This window comes from Ambystoma mexicanum, chromosome 5q, assembly GCF_040938575.1.
Source record: "Ambystoma mexicanum isolate Mex_15411 chromosome 5q, UKY_AmexF1_1, whole genome shotgun sequence".
In the NCBI taxonomy this organism is placed as follows: Eukaryota; Metazoa; Chordata; class Amphibia; order Caudata; family Ambystomatidae; genus Ambystoma; species Ambystoma mexicanum.
In genome coordinates this window covers 595,013,166-595,040,461 of record NC_090933.1, presented here as the reverse complement: position 1 = coordinate 595,040,461, position 27,296 = coordinate 595,013,166, and the positions used below count along the sequence as shown (strand labels likewise).

At 46.7% G+C, this 27,296-nt stretch overlaps 1 protein-coding gene across 1 annotated transcript in view; it reads left to right on the top strand.

The window, feature by feature from the left end:
- LOC138497532 (kinesin-like protein KIF20A) overlaps window positions 1-27,296 on the top strand; it is a 1,316,984-nt gene that overhangs the window by 1,193,764 nt on the left and 95,924 nt on the right. Inside the window, exon 16 of the mRNA XM_069621067.1 lies at window positions 13,128-13,238. Coding sequence (XP_069477168.1) covers window positions 13,128-13,238 — 111 coding nt within the window. The remainder of the gene's footprint in view (window positions 1-13,127; window positions 13,239-27,296) is intronic.

The following is a 27,296-nucleotide window of genomic DNA, read 5'->3' as shown; positions in this document are numbered from 1 at the left end:
TCTCCGTCTTCAGTGGCTCTGTCCGGCTGCCTTCCCGATCCTCTCTCCAGGGAGGGGGGGGACAATACTGCACTACGACCTAGCGTCGCTGGGCGTCACGGCCTGGCTCCTGTAGCCCTAGAGTTTGGACATTATTCTCTGCTCCGGAGTGCTACAAGATCCTGGCCAAGGCCAGAGCTTCCTCTACTGTGTCATGTTATGACCACAAATGGAAACTCTTTACAGTGTGGTGCAGGACTCAGAAGATCACGCCACTATGAATCCCAGCGCTGCAGCTCCTTCCGTAATGGCTTCCCCTGGCCTGGCTCATGCCTCCAAGGTGCATCTGGCTGCCATATCCCGTTGCACCAGGGCACCTGGTAAGGCCTCCCTGGGATCACACAGGCTCATCAAGGAGTTCCTTAGAAGCCTCTTCTGGCCTTTTCCACCACTAAAGGCTCCTGCTCCAGATTGGGAGTTCATCATGGTTGTGACTAAACTCATGGGGGCCCCTTTTAAGCTGATGCAACAATCCCCTTTGAAGTTGCTCACATGTAAAACAGCTTTTCTAGTGCCCATCACATCGGCCAGGAGGGTCGAGAGAGCCAGGCCCTCTCCTGCAAGCAGCCTTACGTGCCTTTCCACGCTACGAGGGTGGTATTGCAGACCCACCCCTCCTTTATGCCAAAGGTTCCTTCGGAATTCCTCCTCAACAAGGTTTTGGTTCTGCCATTCTTCTTCCTGAACCCTTCTACGCCTGTTGAGAGGGTGTTGCATTAGCTGGACGTTGCGCATGCTTATGTGGCACGCACAAAGGACCTTCGGCAGATTTCTCAACTCTTTGTGAATTTTGGACCTGCGACTCCTGGGAAGGCCCTGTCTAAGGCTTCCATATCCAGGTGGCTCTTCAGCTGCATCATGCACGGTCATAGTCTGGCCACAGACCACTACCAGGCCAGCCAAGAGTCCACTCCACCAAAGCCATCGCAGCAACAACAGCATTTCTCTCTGGTGTTCCCCTGCTCGACATCTGCAGGGCTGCTATGTGAAGGTCCACCCACACCATCCTGAGATTCTTCTGCGTCAACATGGATTGCAGGAGGAGTTCTGGGTCGGACAAGTGATGCCACGCGACCTGTTTACTTGAGATGAGTCTGTTCCAGGGGTAAGTGTATTGCTTCTGTTGAGCCTTGCCATGTCACGCGGTTGTGTATATGTACTGATGTGTAATCGTATTGATGAGCATGTGAATCAATTCCAGACCCCATGCTGGAGAAGGCATAAGTTACTTACCTGTAACTCCTGTTTTCCAGCATGGGTCTGGCATGGATTCACATGCAAAACCTTCCTCCTCTCTGTGGCTCTTCTTGGTTCATACTGCCACTTACTCTTAAGTCCCATCCCCATTCCTCCATAGTGCATGAGGGTCCCTCGTTAGGGACGGGAGACTGAACCTTTTTCACCAGAAAAAAACCTTTACCCTTTAAAATTAGAGGCGTGCGGCGGCACTGCGCTGGGAACGGCATGCGCTCCCCTGACTCTGCCAACCGGCGACACCCCACAATCCCCCTTTCCACGTTGACGGGAACAGGCCAATTTCACAAGAGCTCCTGGGTTTGGCTTCGGCCATGTAATACCACATACTCTTCCTCTATCTTCTTCTGTCTTTTGTGTCTTTTATCACTCAGTTACTCAGTCCTCTGGCGCTACGCTCCTCCCCGGCTACGAAATTCAACCCAGACATCCAGGAATGCGTGTTGGATCTTCCATTCGAGGGTGGCGACCTCTTTCACCCCACCACTGATGAGGAGCTGGATAAAAAGATAAACAGTTTGCAAACTGCCAAGTCTTTATCCTTACAAAGGCCACACCCAAGCCGTACACCCAGTCACATCAGCGCTCTGACAACGGGCGGACATTCTGAGGGTTCCACGGCTTCCATGAACAGAGGTCCAGGCAGCCCGACCGCTCGCCAACTAAACACCGGCCCAAACAACAAAGGGGATGGGGGAGTAAGGGCTTTTTTCAGTCTCCCTCCTCCGCAAAAACATCAGAAGGAAAGAAGACCTGACACGTGTCTTCGGGTCCAGCTGCCTCCAGAGGGTGGCAGGCTTGGTACGCACAGTTTTGGCGTCAGAAGTTCACGGGCCTCTAGATCCTTTCTGTAGTATCCAAGGGATACTACATCCCTACCAATCCCTTCCTCTCCTCCCTCCTCCTCTCCACTCCCATAAATTGGGACAGCAACTCTGTTGGCGGAAGTTTGGTCGCTCGTCGAGAGCCAGGCCATAGAAGTTGTCCCAGCAAGGATTGGGCTTCACTCCAGGATTTTCGCGATACAAAAGCAGAGCTAGCCTGGCCTGAGAGTTGTGCCGGACCTCTCCACTCTCAACCTCTCCCTCCCTCTTCAAAGATTCAAGATGGTTATGCCAGCACTCATAGCAGAGATTTTGTGCAAAGGAGACTGGATGTTTGCTCCCTGGATCTTAAGGATGCTCATCTATACGTTCCGATTTGACAGCGGCATCGCCCATTTCTGCGATTCAGGATTATGAGCTGCCATTTCCAATACAAGGTGTTATACTTCAACCTCATCTCAGCCCCCAGGGTATTTACCAGGCTCATGAATGCTATGCCAGTCCTCCTCAGGGCCCAGGGCCACCACGTCTACCCGTACCTGGACGATTGTCTTATCAGGGCGAGATCTCCTGAGGCGGTTCACCACACTTCCTCCGCCCTTGTGAGTACACTCCACGAGCTAGGATTTTGACTCGACCTCAAGAAGTCTCACCTGCATCCTACGCAGAGACTGACCTTCCTGGGCCTCATCTGGGACATGAGCTCCGAGAGAGTGTTCCCCCTCGGAGGACAAGATCACGGCCATCAAGATGGCCACTACTCACGTACTCTCCCGAGACGTTGACATAGGCTTGGTGGTACCAACACCTATTCGGTATCATGGCAGCGGTCCTACTGGTCGTACCTCTGTAGCCTCATGGAATCAGGAGAGGGGCTCCCAAGCAGAGCTTGTCAACATTCCTCATTCTCTCCACTCGGACCTCACATGGTGGTCCAAGGACTGCAACCTGCAGACCGGCAAGCTCTTCCGGCAGCCGGCCCCACAGGTCACCATCACTTCAGACTTCTCCTTGGAGGGCTGTGGGGCCACTTGGACAACCACTGCATCCATGGAGTCTGGACCCGGCAGGAGTCTCTTATTAACTGGATGGAGCTGAAGGCCATCTAGCTGCCTCTCAAAGCTTTCCTTCTTCTCATTGGTTGTCCTTATGCAGACTGACAACTCCACCAGCATGTACTATGTCAACAAGCAAGGGGTTACGAGGTCCCCTCCACTGTGCACCCTAGCGGTCAGCATGTGGGAATGGGCCCTGGAGAACATCTACATCAATTGAAGCAATTGAATGATCAGGTGCTGCTGGACATCTTCAGCAGATGGGGGCATCCTCAAGTGGATCCTTTTGTCTCCTGGGACAACATGAAGTGCCAGCAGTTCGCGTCCTGGCAGGAGCTGGGCTCCGGCTCCCTGGGCGACGCATTCCATATACAGTCGATCAGCATGAAAGCGTATGCCTTCCCTCCCACACCCCTGGTCAACAGGGTGATCTGCAAGATAAAGGAATCTGATCAACTCAGCATCATTCTGATGGCCGGCGAGACCGTTGTTCTCGGAGCTTCTTAGCCTCTCAGATAGACCTCCCATTCACCTTCCGATGGGACCAGCTCACCTTCTGATGCAGCAGGGGGGCAGGGTCATCCACCCTGCCCCGCAGAAATTAGCCCTTGCAGCGTGGCTCCTGAGCAGGTCACGCTGAAGCACCTGAGCCTATCACAGGCTAACCTAGAAATAATCCAGGGTGCTAGGAGCAAGGCTACCAGGAGCCATTACAAGAGTAACTGGGCTAGGTTCTGTCACTTGGCAGACTCTAAGGAGATTGACCCCTTACATGTACGCTGGATGATGTGCTCTCCTCCTCTGCACACCTTGCTCCCTCAGGTATGCAGGTGGACACATGCCGCACCTATTTGGGAGCCATAGGGGCCTACAGAAATTCTGAGGAGGAGGTCTCTTCCAACCCGATAGTCAAGAGACATTTGGCAGGCCTCTTCAGGCTCTACCTGCCCATCACAAAACCACACCCCGTGTAGGACCTCAATGTAGTACTGGGCGCGTTGGTGCACAAGCCCTTCGAGACGTTGGCGTCTGTGGACATGAGGCTGGTAACCATTAAAACAGCTCTGTTAGTGGGCCTCACCTCTGCTCGCAGAGCGAGATCCAGTTTCTGGTGGTCTCAGAACCCTATACGACTTTTCACAAGGATGAGGAAACCCCACTTTCTTACCTAAGGTACCCTCGCTTTCCATCTGAACCAGGAAATAGTCTTACCTACGTTTTTTGCTGACACGAAGGACAATCTCAGAGGGTCTTGCACTGTCTGGATGTCAGACGCGCTCTGAAATTTTATCTGGACAGGACCACTGTTTGTCACCTTCGGGGGGGGGGGGTCAAGACCTGGGTATCAGGCATCCAAGGAATCTATAGCACGGTTGATGGTTTCGGCCATCAAGGAGCCCTACGAGGGGCAGCACAAGCCACTGCCAGCTAACATGCACGCCCACACTGTCGGTCAAGGCCACGGCCATTGCATTCCAATGGCAGGTGATCAGCAGGGCAACCACCTGGGCCACCCCTTCGGCTTTCTGTAAGCATTACTGTTTGGACGCCGGTTCGAAGTCAGACGTGGCTTTCGGGCAGGCGGTTCTAAGGAATCTGTTTTCTTACGTAGGGTCTCCTCTCCTCCCTAGGTCTACATTCATTTGTAATCGCCCATGCAGTATGGAGGAAAGGGGACGGGATGACTAACGTGCTCTTAGTCCATAGTCCCCCATCTCCCTCCCTAATAATACTGGTGTCATTAGGCAATGTTAAATATTGGTGATGGGGCAATGGGGACTGAGGAGTGGTGCTGGTGGGCGGAGTCAGGGGAGTGCATGCTCCCAGTGCCGCGCCCCCTCTAAATTTAAAGGGGAAGAAGGTTTTTTCTGGTGAAAAAGTTTGTCTCCCGTCCTTAGCGAGAAATGCCCATGCAATATGGAGGAAAGGGGACTATGGACGTTAGTCACTACAGTGAGTAACTATTAATTTACATGCTATACCAAATCTGAAGATGACCACCAGGGGTGGCGCTTAAGGAGGCACTGTCAATGAATGGGGGCAGTATGGCCAAAAGTACATTGATTAGTTTAGAGGAGAAATGCAATTTTCAGGCCAAAGCAAAACTGCTTTTTTATTTACCAAGGATTCCCAGCCTGATGGGGTATATTTATGAGCATGTGAATCCATGCCAGACCCATGCTGGAGAACAGTAGTTACAGATAAGTAACATATTCCTTTCTTGGTGTACTGAGGGACAATGCTAAGTGATGCCACTTCTGTTTTGTCAAAGGGTGAAAGGTCATGTGCCATCACTTCCTGTGATGTCATTTGGGAGCTGGGTCAAATGACATCACTTCCTGTGATGTCATCAAAGGTAAATAGTCATGTGATGTTCCTTCCACTACCCCAGACATTTTGGTGAAATGATGTCCCTGCACACCACTACGGGTACGCTCGGGGAAAACCAAGATGATAACCCAACCGTGCCACCTGGCTTTACATGTGCTGTAGTCAGTTCATGACTGGGAGCTTGCTAGAATGTAATGCAGTGTGCAGACTGTCACGCTGATGTTCATAGGGGGTGACAGTAGCTGTTGGCTATCAGTTAATACCGGTGAGGTTCTACAAGCAATGTTCACTGAAGCGAGAAACAGGCAAAGCGATTAGGAAGATAAATATAGGAGGATCCTTGAGCGTGCATGGGAGACTTGCATCAGTGCAACCATCTTGCTTGCCAGTGCTTTAGCGCTCCCCTTGACTCTAAGTTGTTGTTCTAGTCTCGAATTGGATTAACTTATGTTTTTAAGATCGGTGACCATAGGGTTTCACAGCTCTTTTGGAATGTCCATATAATTTTGTCTTAACACCTCACCTAAGTGTCTCCGCCTCAATATAAGGACATATAGTAACATTAACAAAAAAGCAAACTTTTAGGTGAGAACCACCGCTAAGCCTGAAAGATTAATATTAAAATGTGATAGATCAGTTCTGCAAAGAAAAATATGCAACATCTGTACAGTGATCCAGGTCCATAGGAAGTAGATTCAATAAGGTTCTAACAATGCATGAATGTTCAATTTCTTTCTAGAACTGTTTAGTATTTCATAAGAAATACAGAAGAGAAAAAACATTTCTGAAAGCATTGTGGCCACTTTATACAAAATCTGATATTGAAAGACCACACCTAACTTCCACTGATTTAATCAAAAAGAGAGAAAGCATATAAAATCAATAAGGGTCTGAACAACAGTAGTCAAGTACTTTCAACTTAGTCTTTCTAGTTGGTTATAGTATATTAGACCTACCGTTTGATAGACAGCAAAACATGCTGAAAACTTGAGGCCCAAAGCTTGATGCAACACAGTCACCGCTTCATGAATGTGTTGTCTTAAAATGCGCTTTGAGGGCCTATTTAAGAAATAAGTAAAGAAAAATCAGGAAGTGGAGGATGGAATCTGTTGGGCCCGGAGTGGGCCGTTGCAATAAGGACAGACACGCTGAGGTAGTGCATACGTCTTTCTTTATTCGTTGCACATCCAAAAGTGATTAAACACTCCCTCCCGCTACCTAACCCTGTCGCATGTCCTAACCCACGTGACACGATCTTAGTCTCTTAAAGAGACACAATCAGTGTAACATCACCCCTGGACAAATGTCCTTACAACGTTCTCAACATTCTTCAACTAGACAAGCTGGTTTCTTCACCACTCGTTGGGGCCGGCTGCTGGTGGCTTCTCCTGGATCCTCTTCTGGTCTCTCTGTTCTTTGTTCCTGGCCGAGGTGAGAGTGTTGGGGGCGTCCATAGTGTATCTCGCGGATCCAGTGACATGGGTTCGGGATCTGGGGCTTCCAGTCTCATTTCCTTGCATTGCCGTGAGTTTGAACTGCGAGCAGTTCCGGGTTATCTCTCGTTCTTCATTTTCAGCAGTCACCATGGTTCCTTTTACTGCAGTGACTTGTAATGGCTGTGGGGCGAACCTTCGGTCAGTCCTCTTGACTGTTGCCTGTTGTACTAGCACTTCATCTCCCACTTGAATGTCTTTTGGGTGTGCTCCTCTTCTTTCGTCTGTCTGGATGCAGGCTCGCTCTTTCCACCCTGCATCCCCCTCTAGGATTTCTGGATCTATTTCTGTTTTGTTGGTAGGGTGTCGTATGATTTGTGTGCGAACTTGGTATTTTACCATGAGTTCGGCCGGTGTCCTCTTCGTGGCCTCATGTGGCGTATTCCGATAATCTCGAAGCATCCTGCATAGGGCCTGGGGAGGGTCAACATTTTCTAATGTGGCTCTTTGTAATGTCTTTTTGATCAATGACATATCAATGACATGAATCTCTCGGCCATCCAGTAGGCTTATGGCCATCTGGGTGTTATTTTCTGGTGCTTGAATCCTAAATGCTTGGCGAAAGTTGCAAAATCGTGACCACAAAATGGCGGGCGGTTGTCTGACTTGATGACTTCAGGTATGCCCCACTCACTCACGACTTCGACGAAGACAGCTGCAATATGTGCGAAGGCTGTAGATGGCAATTTCTTTACGATAGGGAATCTTGAATGTTCATCAATGAATAAGAGCAGGTACTCCCCTGATTCTAGGGGTCCATAAAAGTCCACTACTACTCTTTCCCATGGGTGTTCCGGTATCTGAGTTGGCAGTAGGGGTATCGGCGCTTCAGCTCTGGCCGTGCATTGGCATGCCATGCAGTTCCTTACCCATCTGTCTACTAAAGCGTCAAGGAACGGGAACCACACGTGGCAGTGGAGTTGTCGTTTGGTGTTGTCCGCTCCTCGGTGTCCCTCGTGCGCTGTCTTTATTATGTCTGACCGCAGGGCTGCTGGGATTACTATCCTACATCCTCTGAGAAGTATGGCTTTATCCTTGACGGCGAGTTCCGTATGAACTTTTGCCAGTCTTTCTAGTTCATCTCGATTTGCATCTGAATGTGTTGCCAGTGATCTCCTGTAGTCCTTCCACTTGCTGTTTTCAGTGAGGTCGATGGCTAGGGGCATGGACGGATCAGCTGCTGACGCTAATGCAACGGTTTCTAGCTATATTGCTGGAGGCAGTGCATTTGTGGTGACGTAGCTTATGTACTCTGTCGCCTTTTCTTGGTGTAGGTCTTCCTGTTGGATGTCTAGACAGGTAGTCGGCTGGGTTGTGTTCACCTCCCGGTCGATATATGATTTGGTAATCGTATTCCTATAGGCGAATGCCCCATCTTTCAATTCTGTGGGGCATTTTCGTTCGTGGGTTCCCAAACAGTGAAAGTAGGGCTTGATGGTCCGTGAATAGGGTAAATTTCTTTCCTATTATGAAAGAATAATAGCCACTACATGTCTCGGGTGGGTGTCAACTCCGTTGGTCTGCGCAAGAATGGCACCCAATCCTACTGGGCTTGCGTCGACTACTATTTCGGTGTGCCAGTCTGGATCGAAATAGGCTAGTTTTCTGGCTTCCGCTAGGGATTGCTTAATGGTGTTGAACGCTTCTTGGCATTCCGCTGTCCAGGCGAAAAGCGTGTCCTTCTGGAGGAGCTTCCTGAGGGGTTTAGTGATTGTGGCATAGTGCGGTATATATCTTGCGCAGTAACCTGCCATGCCTAGGAATGATCGAACGTCAGCTAGTTGCCTCAGTTCTTGTAGGTTGAAGGTCGTTGCAACCTTGTCAGGGTCTGGGGGCATTCCATCTGCAGAGAATATATGACCAAAACATTTTAACTTTGTTTTGCTGAATCGGCATTTGTTAACATTCAAAGTGAGGCCAGCCTCTTGGATGGCCTTGCATGTGGCACGGAGGGCGACATCATGTTCCTCCTTCGATTTTCCATGCACAAGAATGTCGTCACTGTAGTTTAGTGCCCCTCTGATGGGCCGAATGATCTGTCTGATGGCTTCATGAAAAATTTCTGCGGCTGATGATATGCCGAAATTGAGGCACTTATATCGGAATAATCCGTCGTGCGTGGCGGAGGTGGTAATACCTCTCAAGTCTGGATGGAGCACTATCTGGTGATACCCTGGTTCAGGTCTAGTTTCGAGAAAAGGGTGGACTTATTTATTTGGACAATCATGTCTTCGATTCTGGGGCCTGGGTGTCGTTCACGCTGAATCGCGGTGTTGGCTATGCGCATGTCCACACAGAGTCTGAGTCGTCCTCCTTCCTTTGGCACGATTACCATTGAAGAGACCCACAGGGTCGGGCATGTCGCTGGTTCAATTATTCCATCTTCCAGGAGTTGTCAGAGTTCAGCTGACACTGCGGCTTGGAGGTGGAAGCCAACTCTCCTTGGATGTTGCGGGACAGGTCGGACTGTGGGATCAATGTGAAGTTTTACTGGGGGTCATTTTTAGTTTCCCTAGGCCTTTGCAGATGGAGAATTCTTTCATGATGGTGTCTTTTGACATCATGTCTGTATCCGTGGGTGGCAGCGCCCCATTGATATATCTTGGAATCGGATGGCGTTAGGGCTGGTTTGCTGGGAATCTCGTGGAACTCTTTTTTTCACCCATTATGTTGACCGTGGCTCCTGAATCAACCAGGAAACAGATTTGTTTTCCACCTATATCCACCGGTATCGTGGGTGCTTCACGTGCTTGTCGTTCGTCCATGATAAGGTTGACATTTTCGTCATGCGGAGAGTGGCCATATTGATCGCTTTCATGTTCGAGACTTTGTTGGTCCACGTCGTAGTGCGTTAGAAATGCTGGGGGCCCATCGTATTCATCTCTTATGTGGGATACCTGTTTGTATCCTTCACTTCCCTAGGTTGCATCGGATGGGTAGACGTCTTAACTACTCTGACGTATCTCCTCGGGCCTTGTTGATATGGTCGTGTTTGGTAGGCTTGTGCTTGTGGGTTCTTGGTGGGTACTTTGAACTGGGGGGGGGCAAGAGGTGGTCTTTGCGTCGGAAATGGTCTGACCTCCCTGCAAACTGATTGAAAATGTCCTTCTCTGCCACAGTTGCCACATCTCTGGGACAGTGCAGGGCAAGTCCCTGTATGAGGGAAATCCATCCCACAGCGGTAGCATTGGCGTTGGGTTCTTGGCGTCATTGGGTAGTTGGGATTGGGGCCTCTTTCCATTGTTCTGGCAGCGTTGGACTGCATTGCCGCTATCATTTCGTTCTTGTCTTGTTTTGTGGAAGTGGTGCCTGTTATCTGTGTCACTTGTTTTTCGACCCTTTCTAAAATTCTTGCCATCTGGCTGACTTCAATGGTAATGGGCTTTTTGAGAAGCTGTTTCTTTATGGTCTGGAATACACATCCTTCGATTACTCTGTCGTATGGCCTCACCGAGTGAGAAGGCATGGAACTGGCAGTTTGGGCCGTTTATTCGTAGGTGGGTGATGAACTCGTCAACGGTTTCGTCGATGCTTTGCGTGCACTGATTAAATATGTATCTTTCATAGCCTATATTGTGCTCAATTAACAGCCATCTGTTCAGTGCCGCGATTAGCGCTGGGAAGTCAGCTTGTTCAGCCGTTGGAATGGTTTTCAACAGGACTTTGATGTCGTTTCCTGCAAGGTTTAGAAACATGCTGCGTAGTCTTGGTGACTTTTCTTCTCCCGCGGCTTCTATGAAGGTGTTGAAATCATCCAACCACTCAACCCACCTTGGGCCTTTGTCCGCTTGTGGCATCATGGAGAACGGGGGGGCATGTGCCATGCCGTGGTTGCTGTGCTTCCCGTAGGAGTTGGGGGAGCTGGAGCTTGCTGATCTTGGGGTGAGCTCATGTTGGTGGTGATGGGTGTGAGTCACCGTTGTAGCGGGTGAAATGGGCTGGAGCTGGCTGTCGGCGCGGGGTATCACCCACCTTTCACAGGAGTGTAGTCGGTGTGGGTGGATGGGCCTGGGATAAGGCGCTCTGCTGCTCACGGATGGGCCTGGGATCAGGCGTGCTGTGGCACACGTGGTTTTCACGTGTACATGGAGAAGGAAGACGGCCTCTGAATTGGCAGGCCGCTAATGGCGCACGTGTTTTTTTTCTACGTGTCCGTGAGTTTACCAGGAAGGAGGGCGGGCCTGGGATTAGGTTGCCGTGCAGAGGAGGAGAAGGAGAGTGGGTGTGGAATCACATGCGCTGGCGCCGTCGGGTGGGCCAGGTTCGGCTCGTAGGAGGTATGAGGAGGAGGCGGGCCTGGGATCAGGCACGGCGGTCTACAGGCCGAAGGTGCCTGTGGCGCGCTTCCGAGCGGGATCGCTGCCGGAAGATAGAGGAGGAGGAAGACTCGGCTGTCTGGGAGAGCACCTCGTCGCCAGTTGTTAGGCCCGGAGTGGGCCGTTGCAATAAGGACAGACACGCCGAGGTAGTGCATACGTCTTTCTTTATTCGTTGCACATCCAAAAGTGAATAAACACTCCCGCCTGCTTACGTAACCCTGTCACGTGTCCTAACCCACGTGACATGATCTCAGTCTCTTAAAGAGACACAATCAGTGTAACAGAACCCAAGAGACTGAGGAGAATCAGGGAAAGAAATAGTGCCCTGCATATTGAGAAAGAATTTGTCAGGTTTTCTAACAGCCACTAGAGGCTTGTGGCAATTGAGAGCATTCAAAAAATGAAAGATGACGGCATTCGTGAACAGAGCTTTTCTTAGAAAATAGGCGGACAGACATGTTTTGAGGCCCAAAAAAGTTTGGATTTGGTTTTAGTGTCTGCTTTGATTTCTTCTGAATGTGATAAATTATGGGGAGATCCAGACCTGGAAGCCATCTTGTGGACTGTTGGCAACACCCCCTTCCATGTCCTTCTTTTTAACTGCATTGAGTTACAATATTCTAACTCATACTACTTTTTTGTGAATCTGTATTTTTTTCCCTCTGCATTTACCTCTGAACTGTTTAGTGGCCATCGCCGTTGTAGGTCTTTTTTGCTAATTTCACTGAACAATAATAAACATGCTACTTTTTTTCCATTGATCTGGTCATCCTCCAATTACATTTAATTTTCATTTTCCTTTCTCTGACTTTTATTGTCATCTTTCTCATATTTTTTCGGTCTCAATGAATCTAGTAAAGTAAGTTTTCATGTGGGGCTTCTTTCTTTTCCAGAATTTGGATTGGACTTGTTCCATGATTTTTGGGTTTGGGGGGCGGGGGTGAAAGTGATTGATTTACTGACCGAGGATGGCTTGAGAGATGTGAAATATTTCCTAGGTCTGTATCTTGGTTAGGTGTAAGGCTGAGATTCTGCTTGAGGACCGTGGAGTGGGCCTTGTTAGGGCTAGTATTGGTGGTGAGTACCAGGGAAAGGTATGTATCAGGTTGGCGGATCACATTGAACCAGTGTCCTGGTGCTGTCTCCTGAGGTACCTTTATCTTGAATGGATTTCCATTTCACAAAGGGTCTTTGCTGGTTGTGGAATATGAGGGCTGCGTGATTTTTGTGTGTTTTGCTTCAAGGCTTGTTTTCTTTGTTTGTAGCTTTTAGGGGTGTTTGACCAGGTAGGGGCTATGCTATTATCCTATATTCTTAGGATTTAAATGTTTATAACCAGGTTCTGCTTTTCTGAATGCGTGTCTCCCAATTGCAGCATCTCCTACATTGGCACACAGATTTGGGTCGAAGCCTTAGTATGTTGTGCTCTCATGCCAGCCAAGTGCGGTTTGAAGGTCGGCACCTCTTCTTCTTTTTGCATTCATTTGACATACACTATTTGCTTGCTTTTAATTTTTATTTTATTTTGTTCTTTAGAGTCATTATTTGATGGCTGTCACACTCCTGATGCCCCAGTCACCCTCCTCTCTGTGCAAGGTCCCAGCCTATCTATAGACCAGTCCCAGTGCTCTGGCGAATACTGGCATGACTCTCTTTATTATTGGAATGTACGCTTGGCAATATTTCCCAACCTAGGTGCCCCATGCTTTTTCCCAAATTCCTTTCAGAAGGGCACAAAGATCCTGACATGTCTCCTGAAGTTCCTTTTTTTGATCGTTTTCCCTGCTTATGTGATTCTCCTTACCTCCTCAGGATCTCCCTTATTCTCTGGGTTGCCACAGCTCACATTTTTCTCCTGCCCCACAACCACAATGGATGCACAGAGGAACGACAGTTTTACTGTGTCTACTGTTCTGGCTGCAGGTAGGTGATTGTGTTTCTAAATTTGAGGCATGTTGAGAACTGTAAATTATTTTTGTTGTGGCTTTCTGCAAATTAAATATATTGGCCATGGCAACCTGTCATGAGTTTTTTTTTTAATGTTTGTTATAGAACTGACATTCCTTCCCATGTTCTAGTTTTTCTTTACAGCCAGTATTGTACCTCAGAATGCTCTAGTGGTAGTCCATCAGGCTCTCATAGGCAGTTTACAAAATCCCTGTACGAGTTAACGCTGTATTAGATTAATGTATTGTTGCTTCTAATTGTGCCCAGATGTAATTCCTATATTTAATTTTATTTATTGATTGTTTGGTTGTTAGGCACTTATGCAGGAAGGAAATACTGTTTCAAAGTGCCCACAGGGCAACAGGGAGGGGACAAGGGATGAGAAACAATTAAAATACATAACAAATATTAAATAAATTGGGGGGGACGGACGAACCTACTGTGCCTTGTGAGGGTTCAGAATTTGCAAGTGCAGAAGGGAGAGGGAATGGGATAGGTGCTGGGGTGCTCATGGGTGAGTGAAAAGTTAAGTGCCAGCCTCCAGGGGCTGCAGGGTGAGCCGAGGCAAGTGCTGAGGATAGACAGAGACAGGGGCGGTTTGGTGTGGGAGGTCGGCCCAGAGGATGCATACGGGCCCTGAACACCAAACAAGCAACTGTGAGATTAGCAGAGGAGAGAGGGAGGGAAGGTAAAGAGGAAGGTGTTGGAGTTCTTGCGGAAGTTAAGGAAGTCCTGCTCAAGACGAAGAGGGAGCCAGCTGAGGTATCGAATTAGCAACCTTGGAATGGAGGTCCTTAATGCCTGTTAAAGGCTGCTTTCCAAGCTTTGTTTTGTGTTGTGTACAGACTGGTCACGGACACAGGACTCCCTATGAGTGGCTTTCCATTTATCACCCTGCATAAGCTCTAATAATGTTATAGACTTTTTCCAATTTCTCTGTGTGCTAGGTGACCTTGGCTCTTGTCGGAGACCTTTTGTTTTCAGCTTGGGATGCGTTAGTTGGGCACTGGTCATCTCCAACATAGTAGAGCCCCTTGTTTTGGTTCTAACTATTCATTAACATCACCTTACCAATGAGGAGCTGGGATATTAGAATAATCCAGTTTCTCATTAAAACTAATTTGTCTGTATACATCTAGGTCTAGGGTCCCCAGGAACAAATAAAACGTTACCATAAAATTAAGTCTCTTTCCCACCCATTACACCATTTGACTACAACTGTGGCACAGAGGGAGGATGACCAAGGCCGAAAGGCAACATGGGGAGGCTGCTCACTATGCTCAAGCCGGTGTTTGCAGTGACGAACAAATGACGGTAGACTCTCTGCCATGCCAAATACAGGTGATTACAAAAGATGCATGGCAGAGATACAAACCCATCCTGGAAAATTGGGAGATGGCAAGTGAAAGGAAGCAGTAGGGGCTTGTGCCTTGCCCAATCGGAGGCTCCCAAGCACTGATCCATAACCATGGCGATGGCATCCAGCTGGGAGAAAAAACGATCTAGCCCATTTGGTCAGAGACCCATTTGCTCCAGACACATTTGTTGTCCTTTTTTGACACATTTCCAGCAAATATAGATCGGGTTGGGATTAGGTATTAATTATTGTGGGGGGAGGTGAAGGAGGCTTGCAGCTGTTCTCCCCCTGCATTTCTGTTGCGAGGAAATGTGTTAAAAAAGGAAATTGCTAACAAATGGGCTTCCAGCTAATTTTCGCAAGGAAACATCATAGAACCAGAAATCAATGCAGAGACAGAGCAGAAATGAGAATCCGTGGCTGTAGCAAGAACAGATCAGAGCCGGTGCAGGATAGGAGGCAGGCCACTGGAAGCACAGTGTCTGCTCTGGATGCTCCTAGCTCCGGAGACAGGGGCCGGATGGTTGTGAGCCAGATTGTGAGACCAAGTTAATCCATGCCACATTTTGGAATTTGAAGTCCACATTTTCAGTTCCTCTTGAGCTCTAGTTGTGAAGCATTGTTTCATTGCGAGAACTGAAGGTCATGTTCCCAATACCTCTGAAGGAGAAAGTGTGATTCATGGTGTGAGGAAGGTAAGACAGTGGCAGTATGGGGACTGAAGTCTACATTCTCAATAGCTCTGAAGGGAGAGCTTGCGATTTCTGAAGTGAAGAAATAAAAGTATTGTTGCATTGAATTTGAGGTGTACAATCCCTGTGAAGGAGAGGTTGTGAGGAAAATTTGCATTACAATAACAAGTCTTTGTTCCTAGTACCTATGAGGGGAGAGGTTGCATATCTCAAATACAAGAAAACGTGAAACCACTGCAGTGTGACAAGTGACGTCTGAAGCCCTAGCATCCTGAAGCAGCAAACAGAAAATGAACTACTCCTCCCTGGGAACTGAACCTAGTTCTGATGGAGGCGGATATTTCAAACTAAGACCAATGTGAACTGACCAGCCAACTTGATGTTTTCAGACCACCTGCCCTGGAGAAATGTAAAGAAAATATTTAAACTCCAGTTGGTGCGTGTTGTAACATTATTTGACACAATGCCACACACCATTATGAATAGAGAAACCTAGTATTGTTGGGTGGTTTAGCAATATCGCCTCTCTTTTGGGGGACTGTCATTGTGTGGTTTATAAGATTGCATTGAATATACATTCCCAGTATAGCTTTAGTGTGTTACAAGTGGCTAATGTGAAAGTAAGAAGGGTAAGATGGCTCAGCGGGTTACGCGCTCGTTGCTGTGATCTGTGCTTGATCTGCAGGTAGCAGGTTCAAATCCCGGCAAAGTCAACTCAGCCTTTTATTCTTCCGAGGTCGATAAAGTGAGTACCAATTTCGATTGGGTATGGCAATAATGTATGTAAATATGTGCTATGAAAAGCGCTTCTATATAAATGTCAAATAATTTGTATGATTATTATAATCAGCCCATCAGAGTGGCGTCCTGGAATATTTGCTACTTTAACTTTTTCAAAAGCTAGAGTTTTCTTTTTTGGTTAGTAGTTTAAGTGGTGGTCGTTTCTTTGAGCCTTTCACCAAATGTATGCTCCAAGTTGTTCTAAATTGGTTTCAGTTTTAAATGGTAGTAGAGTATCATAATAGGTTATCCTTTTCCTGCGCATTATGTTAGAAAAGATGGCTGAGAATAAGCAGACGAAATGTTGAGTTACTTTATTAATTTGAGGATATGCTCCTGCAATATGTGAATAACATAATCGCCAATTTCCTCAAGCATATCAAATAGGCTTATCACGGGAGATCTACCGATTGTTGGAGATTTATTTAGTAAAGCATGAGAGTGTGAAATCATGAAACATTTTTGCTAGTGCAGGGTTCTAATGCAGAGTTAGTGAAAGGTGTATTTGAGCTATGGAAAATTGTTTCCCTGTGTCTGAGCAAATTTGTATTGCATTATAAGTTGGGCATTATTGAGCCTAGAAGTGATTAGACTCAGCTGCATGCATTTGGTGCAACATTTCAAGGTTTAACCTACTAGCCAGGCATAACATCCACTTGTCCTCCTTTGTGGGCAAGGCAGTGGACGTGTGCACCAAAGACATCTAATATGTTTACAGATATACATAGAATGTAGTTTTGGAAACGCATACAACACAGTAAAATTGAACATCATTGAATGTGTTTACTTCAAGTCAGAGTGAATAAAAAGTGTCCTCCCCACTCACAAGCAAATTTACTCTAAAGCTACACGTCTACACAGCAGCACCAGTGTCTGTCTCCCCCCAGGGTCATACAAATACTGACTTGGACATTCCTCCCTTTCCAAAGCGATTGAAACAAGGACTGAGATTGGCCAGGAGTTAATTGGCAGCAATAGCCATATACTCGGATTATGGCACAGCCCTCCCCTGTACCCAGCTTCTAGCTCAGAGTGAGGGAGGCCAGTGCATCTCCTTGTGGTTTGCAGGTTGAGGGCAGAGGTTCTGCCAGCGGTGATAGATTGGCTTTGCCTTACGCATCTCCTGATCAGGAAATGGGGATGCACGTGCATGCCACCATATGCTCAGTTCCATTCAGGAGGTGCTTGTTCAGCCCTGAAATTTTCTTTGCATTCTGGGAATGGAAGTCCTGGATGGTATACTGGGAAATCCAGTACCACAATGTAAAAATGTCCAGGCGGCATGAGTAGCTCTTGAGCAACTTGGGACTTGTTTGGATGTGTGGAGATGTCAGTTTATTTCACTTGCTGAGCCAGTGTTTCAGCATGGACTCCAAAAGCCTTTGAAGTACAAAGTTGCCCTACCAATTTACACCCACTTATCAATCCTTCGAATCTCAAGGATTGAATGCTGAGCTGCGCAACGTTTACTTTTAAATTGCTGTGCCTCATGTTAATCTGCGTGTGACCTTTGGCATACATGAGATTGGTGTTATTCTACCAGATCTAATCGACAGGTGTTGGGCAGAATCATATGCAGTACCTTTTGGGAACACCACACACAATTAAGACTACAAGTTTAAGTACAATTTCACCTTTGGTACAAGTCCATACTACACAGTAAAGTGGTAGAGATGGCTGAGCAGTCAGACTTATCTCAAGAGTAAAGTGAGCAGTATCACAAGTTTCGCAAAGGACAGCAATTGCTATGGTTCAAACAAACACTGACTCAAGGTTTCTCAGTAAAAGAATATACATTTATTTACACCATCAGTTATAAAACAGTTCACTATTATAAAGCAGCAGAAAATAACAATCGTAATACACTACAATAACCCCCAATCTATTCTGGACAAGTTAAGCTAAAAATGAAGACTGAGCAAAATGGCACTCCAGCAATTTAAAAGGGAGGAAAAGACAAGGTTATCAAAAATCAACACCACCACCAAGTGATAGGCAGGGCAATTTAGAAAAGGCTTACTACAACTAGGATTCAAGTCAATAGGCCTGGGCCAATGTTAATGTTTCATAGTCTTTGCAGAGGATCACACAGTTCAGAGTAGTTTGCAGTTAAATCTTTGCCAAGAGTTCAAAACGAAGTTGGTCGGAGGAAAAGATATTTAAAGGAGAAGAGAAGGACAAGCCTTCGGAGAGGCGAAAGATTTCAAAACGTACACCGCTGTCGAATGGAACAAATGACCGGATTTGCACAGTGCCTTAAACGAAGAAGAATGCTGTTGCTGAGGCAGTTGTTCCTGGCAGTTCCTGCAGGCTCACAGTTCCTGAAGCGACTGTCGTGGTGACCAGGAGGAGGAAGACTGGAGGGTCCTGCACTGCCCAGGGAAGAAGCCAGCAGCAGAGCAAAGCGTCAAAAGGTGCAGTCCTTAAAACCCAAACCAGTTCCATTCCTCCCGGCTATCCGGTTCGCTGCAGTGATGCACAGCAAATTCGACCAGGAGAGGGAGGCTGGGGTTTGGTGTTTGGCGAGCTGGTTGGTCCCACCAAGCTCAAGGGAAGAAGATTCTTTGCAGATCTTCTCTGTCGTCTGAGTTTCGGGCGATTCGGACCTGCAGCAGGGCTTCACCGGGATGTCCAGTAGTTGCAGCAGTCGTGTTCCTTCAGCTCCTTGGTGGTTCTCTCGTTCCAGTGGCGCCTCTGCCTTCCAAGTCCCAGAGACCTGCTTTTAAGCAGTTTTCCCCCATTCACGCAGCCTGGCTGTCAATCACACAGCAGGGTGGCTGTCCTGGCAGGATAGTCACCTAGCCAATCAAACTAGTGTGTTCTTGGGTCTCCAAGGAGACCCTGTGCAGGGGGCCTCAAACCCCTCCCTCACATCATGTCCACCCTGACATTCAGGCGGCTAAGAAGGGTGTCTGTGCAGAAGCCCGCCAAAAGATGGCGAACCAAGGAACCAAAACTGGTTTGGCGCGCAGAGTAAAACACGAGAAAGACCTTTACAAAAAGAAATGGCGAATAAACCCAACCAGAACCAAATAAAAATAAAATGGGTCCAGCGGGTTAGAGTTTGAGGCTACCACCATAGCCTCTAACGTTACCGAGACTATTTTCATAGCTTGCGGCAGAATAAAAATGGTAAATACCACTGCCACCAGCAAAATCTTACAGAAAGGGGAACGAAATAATGTTCCATGAGAATCAGACAAAAAGGGATATTAAACTTTACAGTACTCTATTGGAAGATAGTTTGTACTGGGTCTGTAAATTTAAAAAGACTAGTAAAGTCAATGGCAACTTTACATGTTCTGGGAGACAGTAGTCAGTCCCGGAAAATGGATTTTTAAAGTGGGAAGTCTAAAAAGACAACCCTGTGTCACTGCACTAATGGTGCTGTGTGACATGCAGTAAAAAGACAATGCCTATGGAGTGGGTGAGACTCCATAGTCCATGAGCACAAAAAATGTACAACACATAGCAAGAACACATGTAAGAGTGGGAAAAAAGGCTCACACTCTTACCAGGTGAAAAAATGAAATCCTAGAAATCCAGCTAAGCTACCGAGGGACTCAACAGGTAAGGGAAATTAGCCATTCTGGAGAATTCTCCCTAACAGCAGGGTAGTAGAAGGCACTGTTTTACTGTCTTCCATTTAAAATAAAATCTGTTAACATGCAAATTAATTTAAAATCGTTTTGCCAGATTGCACAATATGAACAAACTACAACTCTTCGTGAACATTCCAGAACTGCTTTTCTTCGTCCTCCCCTTCTAAATACATAACCCCATTTGGCAACAGATGTCAAAAGGAGTGGTGAGTGGGGCGGGGGTTGGTCAAGAAACATACTTTTAAGGACACCATTGCAACTAAACCCTGATTTCGAGATGAACTTGGAGGGGAGCTTGAACTCCACAGCAAATATTATTGGAGAAAGTAATAAGAAGGTACCTGTTGTGGCTAAGCTCCTCCTGGGCTCAGGCACAGTTACGTGTAGGTTGACAGGTGGCAGACGTGTCATCAATTGAATAAAAGGGCTGGGCGGCTTCCACAATGAAGACCCTGTGAAACCAGCCCTACTGTGACAAGTCTACAAAGACCATGAAGAATCCTAACCCACGACTACATATTCTACCCGAGAAGATGGAGTAATGAGGCTCAAGCCTCGGTATCCAAGAATCACTGCAGATGGATAAAATCTATCGGCAAGAAGAAGAAAGACAGCCGCTCGAGGGTAAGGCGCTGGCGCTGTGCACCATGCTGTGGGCCTCCCCTAGCTGGCCCTTCACGATTGGGGCCTGGGATTTCCGGGCCCCCATAACAGTATCTGCACCGTTTTCAATGTACTAATGCTAAAGCTCGTGTCAGAAATACCGGGGTAAATGCACTCAATAAACATGATGATGAACAATCTTTCCTAGCACTTATGAGAATCAATTGATGACCTGGGTGCAGCATTCCTCCCTGATTCCTTACCCTCCCTGCTGGCACCGCTTAAGGCCTGAGAGTAGTCATCATACGTTGACAACTGAGGACTCTGAAATCCTGTGAAATTAAAAATGTGCTTGTTGACCTGAAAGGGGATTGCTGCGTGGCAACATTTCATGTATTTGAATATGCAATTTCAAACAGTTAAGGTCTATCATTGGTTGACTTGTTCCAGACAACCTTTTAAAATGAGCCACCTTGTCATTTTTAAGATACCCATATGAAAAATCAACTGAGTATCCTTGGCATGTAAACAAAATAAAAAACAAAGCCCCACAAAACTGAATGAATTCTTCCAATGGTTTCATGTAGATATTAAACCGTGACGGGTTCGCTGATGAGCCTTGTAGGATTTGAAAAATTATTTATTTTGCTGACTCAAACTTGAGTAGAGCTAAAGAGTGAACTCTCCCTGTAAGGAAAAAAGTAATCCAGGCAAGCGCCTTGCCTTTGCTAGCTAATCCCTGCAAACATGCTAACAGAATTGAATGGATGACTGTGGCAAAAGCTGCAGTCAAATCAAGTAAGATAAGGGAAGGAATATCTTGCCTCCCCTCTCCATCACTAATCTAATGTTGTCCATGGCAGCCACTACTGCAAGTCCAGTCCTCCACTCTCCACCACTAATCTAATGCTGTCCATGGCAGCCACTACTGCAAGTCCAGTGCTATGGATGGACCGAAATCCTGCCTGTGCACCATCCAGCAAAACATGCTCTTCCACAAAGGTCAGCAATTGAGTTGTTGCAGCGACTTCCCGCTACTTGCTCAGAACACAGAACTAAGATCGAAATTTGCCAAATGCCTCAATACAGGGGTGCCTTCTTGAGTAGAGGTCGAACAGCCATCTTTAAGAGACCAGGAACTAATCCTGATTGAAAAGAACTATTAGTGCTGTTAATAATACGACATAGATCAGGAACCACCAGTGATTGTATCTCCTTAAGAATATTGGCTGAGCAGGTTTCATAAGGGAACCTCTGGGTGGAGAGCTGCCTTGATCTCCAGTAAAGTAGAATCCGTAATGGGCTAAAACAATGTGAAACGAGGGAGGATAGCGCAGGGGCAACATGCTCGCCTTGGAAGCAGACATGGAGGACCACAGGTTCAATCCCGGCTCCGCACTTAGAAACCTCTGGGTATTAAGCATGTAATAAATAACCTATCATAACATAACAAAGTAGTTAAGTCCAGCCATCTGCTATGGATGCCAAAGCAGCAGGAGGCTCAATGGCTGACTCAACTCAGGGTAGCTCTTGCTGGAACGTGATGATTCTTTTTCAGAAAAGCCTTGAGACAACCTTTCACAGAGATTCTGTGATTGGACAATAGCATAGTCAAGAGCCTTTGGAGATCCAAGTTCTGAACGAACTTGGAACAGTTCTTGATCTGTTTGGGCTAAGGAAGATTCATTCTGAATACATTTAGCAGAAACTAACCTTACTTTAAATGCACTCTTTCTGCTTACATGGATCTCCTTTTCTCTAGCTCAAGAATGCGGACATACCAAGGCTTCTCCGTCCAAGCTCCCTAAAATCAAGTTCTGACTTGACCAGAACCAGCTGGCTTAAATCTTTTGGATATGATGTTGATGATTATCCAAAATCAAAGTGGGATCAGGTACTAGTTCTTACTGATCCTCAGGGGTAGTGAAATATGCATGGAAAGGGGTTGGGCTCTCCAGAAGCAGATGATCCCATTTATGATTATTATATGCATTTTGTTTTAGGAATGCTAGAAATATGGAAATCTGGGATATCTATTATAAATGGAATACTTGCATGATCAGTGCAAGTAAGGAAAACCATGGTTACAACCCTTACTGGGCCAGAGTTGTCAAAAGTGCAGTCCAAAATATGACCTGCCTCATGAGTAGGAGATGGTGCTTGCTGTATTTGATGACCTACAGTGCTCTGTGTCCAGGAACAGTCTGGCTTTAACACTGTCTGAATCTTCAACACGTTTCTGTAGTTGGTCACCTTCCTAGGCTTCTTGACTTGATGTTAGGCACACTCCTACTAACAAGTATTTCTTTCCCTTTGCGTAGGCTCATTGGCTGGCTGCACTATAGTGTCCCACCAGCCCAGTATTGTCCTCATGGGCCAGAACATTTGCCATGCACATGATCTTGGACCACTGACTGACTTCTTTAGATCTCCGACTCCTTCCACGGTGGGTGTGGCATATAGTCCCCAGACGATTGTAGGTTTTCTCTGTTCTTTTAGATCTGTTCTCTGCTAGTGGCTGTCTCATCCCACTGTGTCTGGTCTCAGCTAGGTCTGAGAAATAGCTCCCAGAAGTCTTTCACATTTCACTCTAGTTCTGGCTCTCCTCCATTTTGGCTCTTTTCCCGAATCTGTGTCTTCCTCAGAATTCGGCTCCCCACTAGTGTTCTAACTTTGCTAGGCATTAGGTGCCCTTCTCATTTGTGCAGCATGCCTTTAATATGCGAGTGAATTTGCTTGCAGATGCCTCTGCGACTGAGTACACGCGCATCTGGCATCTGACTTCATATCTGACCCTTCAACATTGCACTTGCATACTTCAGACAATCCTATTTCTCTCATGGCAGGGGTACTTGCCACACAGGTGAGGCTAGGGATTTGTTGGGTAACTTGGGTGATGCACCTTGGACATCCTCAGTCGCCCCCTTCATTGAACGGGTGGTTGTCCCTAGCCCTTTTGATTCACCCCACTCCCATCCCATAGCCTCACTTCTATGTTTTTGTAAAAACGGTCCTGAAATCCATCCTGAAATCTAGCCACACACTGAAGACTTTTACGACAAACAAGAGAATAGTGGCATAAGAGCAAGATAAGGAGGGGGGTTATGTTTTTATGGACCTTGAGGATTACATCAAGGAGGGCCACAAACAACTCTGTAAGGGTGGGGTCTATGCAAACTAAAAAATAAACCTCTAAAAAAATGCAAGCCTGATCTTTTACAGAAGTGTCTTGATACAAGGCACCAATCGTAAAGAATATTCACACCTTTATTGCCAAATGATGATTACATCAGTACTCAAAGTGCGAAATGCATGAACCCAGGCTTTTTCGACCCATTATTCCATGAATGAATCCATTTGTCCACACATATATGAATACATGGACTGCTTTCTCAAACAATGTGATCCCACTGCCTGCCTATGTCAGGATGCCAGTAATACCATGGACCTCCTCAATTGTACCGCCATTATATTATTCATTTACAACCTGAGCACACCGCTCAAACTGTGTGTGTTGAATTGCTATGAAATCGTCTGCATATCATCAGGTAGGCATTGAAGCAGTTAATAAAATTCTCCTGCCAGGTTGGCAGGATTCCTCAAACATACCAATATGTTGTCTTTCATATTGGAATGTATTTACGGATTACGTCTTTCTCTTCAAAGGTGAACTTAACATTTGAAAGAGAGGAACCGCTATGAGAGCAAAACTTGCTCCTTCCATCACCAAAGATTTTGTGGCAATTGTTGAGAGGAATCATGCTTGCCAAGATATGACAACCCACTACAGACAAAGCACCACACTTTGGGCAAGATAATTAAAGATCTATTTATGATATGGAAAGGCTCGGACAAGGCTGTTGGTGACTTAATTTAAGCCTGAGAAGTGATTCCTGGAAGGTTTAATTTTCCCATTTTGAACATTTATAGTTCCTTTTCCAACATGCATTGCAAAGCAGAAATTTAACATTAAACAAGGTTTCGATACTTAACTACATTTCATATCATTTGGGTAAAACCGAACCTATGGAAACATATTCACTGGAATTTTATGCACAGTTCTGTTTTACATAATGCTGCAATAGGCAATATTTCTTTCGTCCTGGCTCTTCCCCGTCCCAACTGGTTGGGAACGCGTGCATCCGCAGGCAGGCTGGAAAAGCTGGCTGCAAAAGATAGCTGTCTCTAAGAAGTTTTGAAGGGGTGGGACCTATGTCATGCATGCATCCCTGTGCGTGCCGGGCCTACACCTACGTCACCAACATTCCACACCCAGTTCCTGTTTTTCTGCCTACTGGGTGGGTTGGAATTTTTGCTGTGCTGTGACTCCCTTCTTTTCGGTGTTTCTTTTTGCTGGCCTTCCCTTTTTTCTTAGTGATTGGTTCTTTATTTTTATTTTTTCACTTCACTGTGCCTCCCTCTACGCATGCCATATGCGACCAGTGCCAGAAGCATTTTTCTGCGGCTGATCCCCATCATGCCTGTGTCCGATGTTTGGGTATACATCATCCTGTGAGAACCTGTATCTTTTGCTGTGGGATTCATCCGAGGTCTCTGCGGACTCGTCTTCTCGCCATGTCAATGCTGGGACCAGTACCGAAGATGAACAACTTCGTTTTGGAACAGGAGGGAGGCTGACATCAGTAAGAGGGTGACCATACCTTCAGGTGAGGTATTTGTTTCGGCACCGGCCTTCGGTACCCAGGGGAAGAATACCTCCTCAGTTCCGGGGTCTTCATGGCACCGTTCAGGGGGAAACCCCAGGCCTATTCAACTGAAAGTACCTCTTGGTGGGAAAACACTAGTACCTCCTGGTGGGAAAGTGTTGGTACCTCCAGGTGGGAAAAGGTCTGAGAAAGACCCACCTGGTGCCGGAAAAATTATTTACACCAAACAAAATAACAACGGTACTGGGAAAACCCTCTATTGCCTCGGTAAGCCGAACAGGCAAGGGTTCATGCAAAGAGGCTCGCACCTCCGGGGTTGATCCGGTCCATTATGATTCCCCTGTATCGGGGAAAGCCAAGTCTGCTCCTGCATGTAAAACATCTGGTACTTCGGTACCAAAAGACAGTTTTACCCTCTAGTACCACAGTTGAGCTTTCAAGATGCTTGGTACCAAGGAAATAACAAAATTCCTCCAACAAGAGGCCATAGGCACTCTCATTTGAGATCTAGTCTGATACCGAATTCCCCCATAAAGCACAAACAGAAGAAATCTCCCTTGGCATCTGTCTCTGGCTCGGTACCGGAGAGCCAGAAGGATAATTCTACTCTAATTTCTGACTCTGAAGACTTTGATGCTTCCAAATGTTTTACGGTTCCACCGGATCAATTATTCAGCACTCCTATGAGACTTCAGTCACCTCACATTTTGCCACAATTTTCTCTTCAGTCTGAGGACAGTTTGGGTCAACCTACTCGGGTACCAGCACAAACTGGACCTCCGCTGGTTCCAACCATCTAACAGGGCTGACTCTTCTACTTCTCCTTTCTCTTCAGTCTGAGGACAGTTTGGGTCAACCTACTCGGGTACCAGCACAAACTGGACCTCCGCTGGTTCCAACCATCTAACAGGGCTGACTCTTCTACTTCTCCTTTCAGACTACAAGACCCTCAACCTAGCCGTTCCTAAATGGCGAACAACATCACCAAAACTGTGCTGGAAACCATGCTTTCTGAGCCCTTCCTAGAAGTTCTTGCTAAACACATTAAAGGCAAAACGGCACATATTGCACCTCAGGGATTGGTACCCATCCTTCCTATTCTTGAGCCAATCATGGCATCAGTGAACGAGGACTCTGCTCCTCCACCCAAAACACAGAACATTTCCAAAGACTTTGACTCAGAATCAGATGACTATACCACTCTGTCACCATCTAAGGTGTTTCATGACATAGTCACTAAAGCCATGCAGGCACTAGAAATCCTCCCTAAGGATAAGCCTAAAAGGGCTGGTGTTTTTGGGAAACTGCCATCTCAGCCGTCAAAAGTCCCACTTCCCATGGAATTGTCTGTTCTAGAACAAGCTTTAACTTGTTGGGGTAAGTCTCATTCCGATCCACACATCTCCAAGGCGCTAGATAACAAATACAAGGTGCCTAAGGATGACCCCTTCATACTCCTGTGCAATCTTTTGGCTCAATCTGCAATAGTTTCAGATGCCCTGGGCATGAAGGGTAAAGGCCCGTCTGCATCTCCAGCTTCAGTTCTGGATACAAATGCAAAAGCAAGGGAGACTCAAGGTAAGCAGTCTTCTACTAACTCTACCTTACAACTCAGGCTGGTTAACCTGGCTACAGTTTTGGCAGGATTTAATATCCTTAATTGGGTGAATTTTGAACGCTTTACCGACATGCTCCCTAAGGAGGCCGCAGACAAGTTTTCCTTTTGGATTTCAGCAGGTAGAGAGGCAGCTATCCAGCAGCTTCAAGTGGTTAAAGACCTCACCAGCACAACAGCAAGAGCAGTCACTAGTGCAGTCTGCATGCATAGGCACGCATATTTGTCAGTCTCTTCCTTTCACCAAGATATCCAAGAGAATGTACTTGACCTACCATTTCATGGCAAAACTCTGTTTGATCCATCCACAGATGAGGTCCGTCAGAAATGTAAGGCCAGTGTCTGTCATGGCTGCTAAAACCCTTGGCTCCATTTCGGTGAAACGGCCATATCACCAAAACATGTAATCATTCAAATCACATCCTCAAGGAAACAGTGGTTCTGCCACTTCTACTAACTCTTATTTTCTAAAAAGAGAAGTTATAGACCCAAGTCTAAGTTGGGACCTTCCCCTTCATCAAATTCTCCTCAAGAGCAAAATAAGTCTTTGACTCCCTTCCGGGCATGTACATACCTTTCGCTCTTACTATCATCAAGGAGCATACATCCCCAGTAGCAGGAAGGCTTTCCAACTTGCTTCCCTTTTTGAAAACTGTTACTCAAGCGGAATGGGTTCTGAATATTATTCAGCATGGTTACCTCCTTAGCCTCCCGGCTA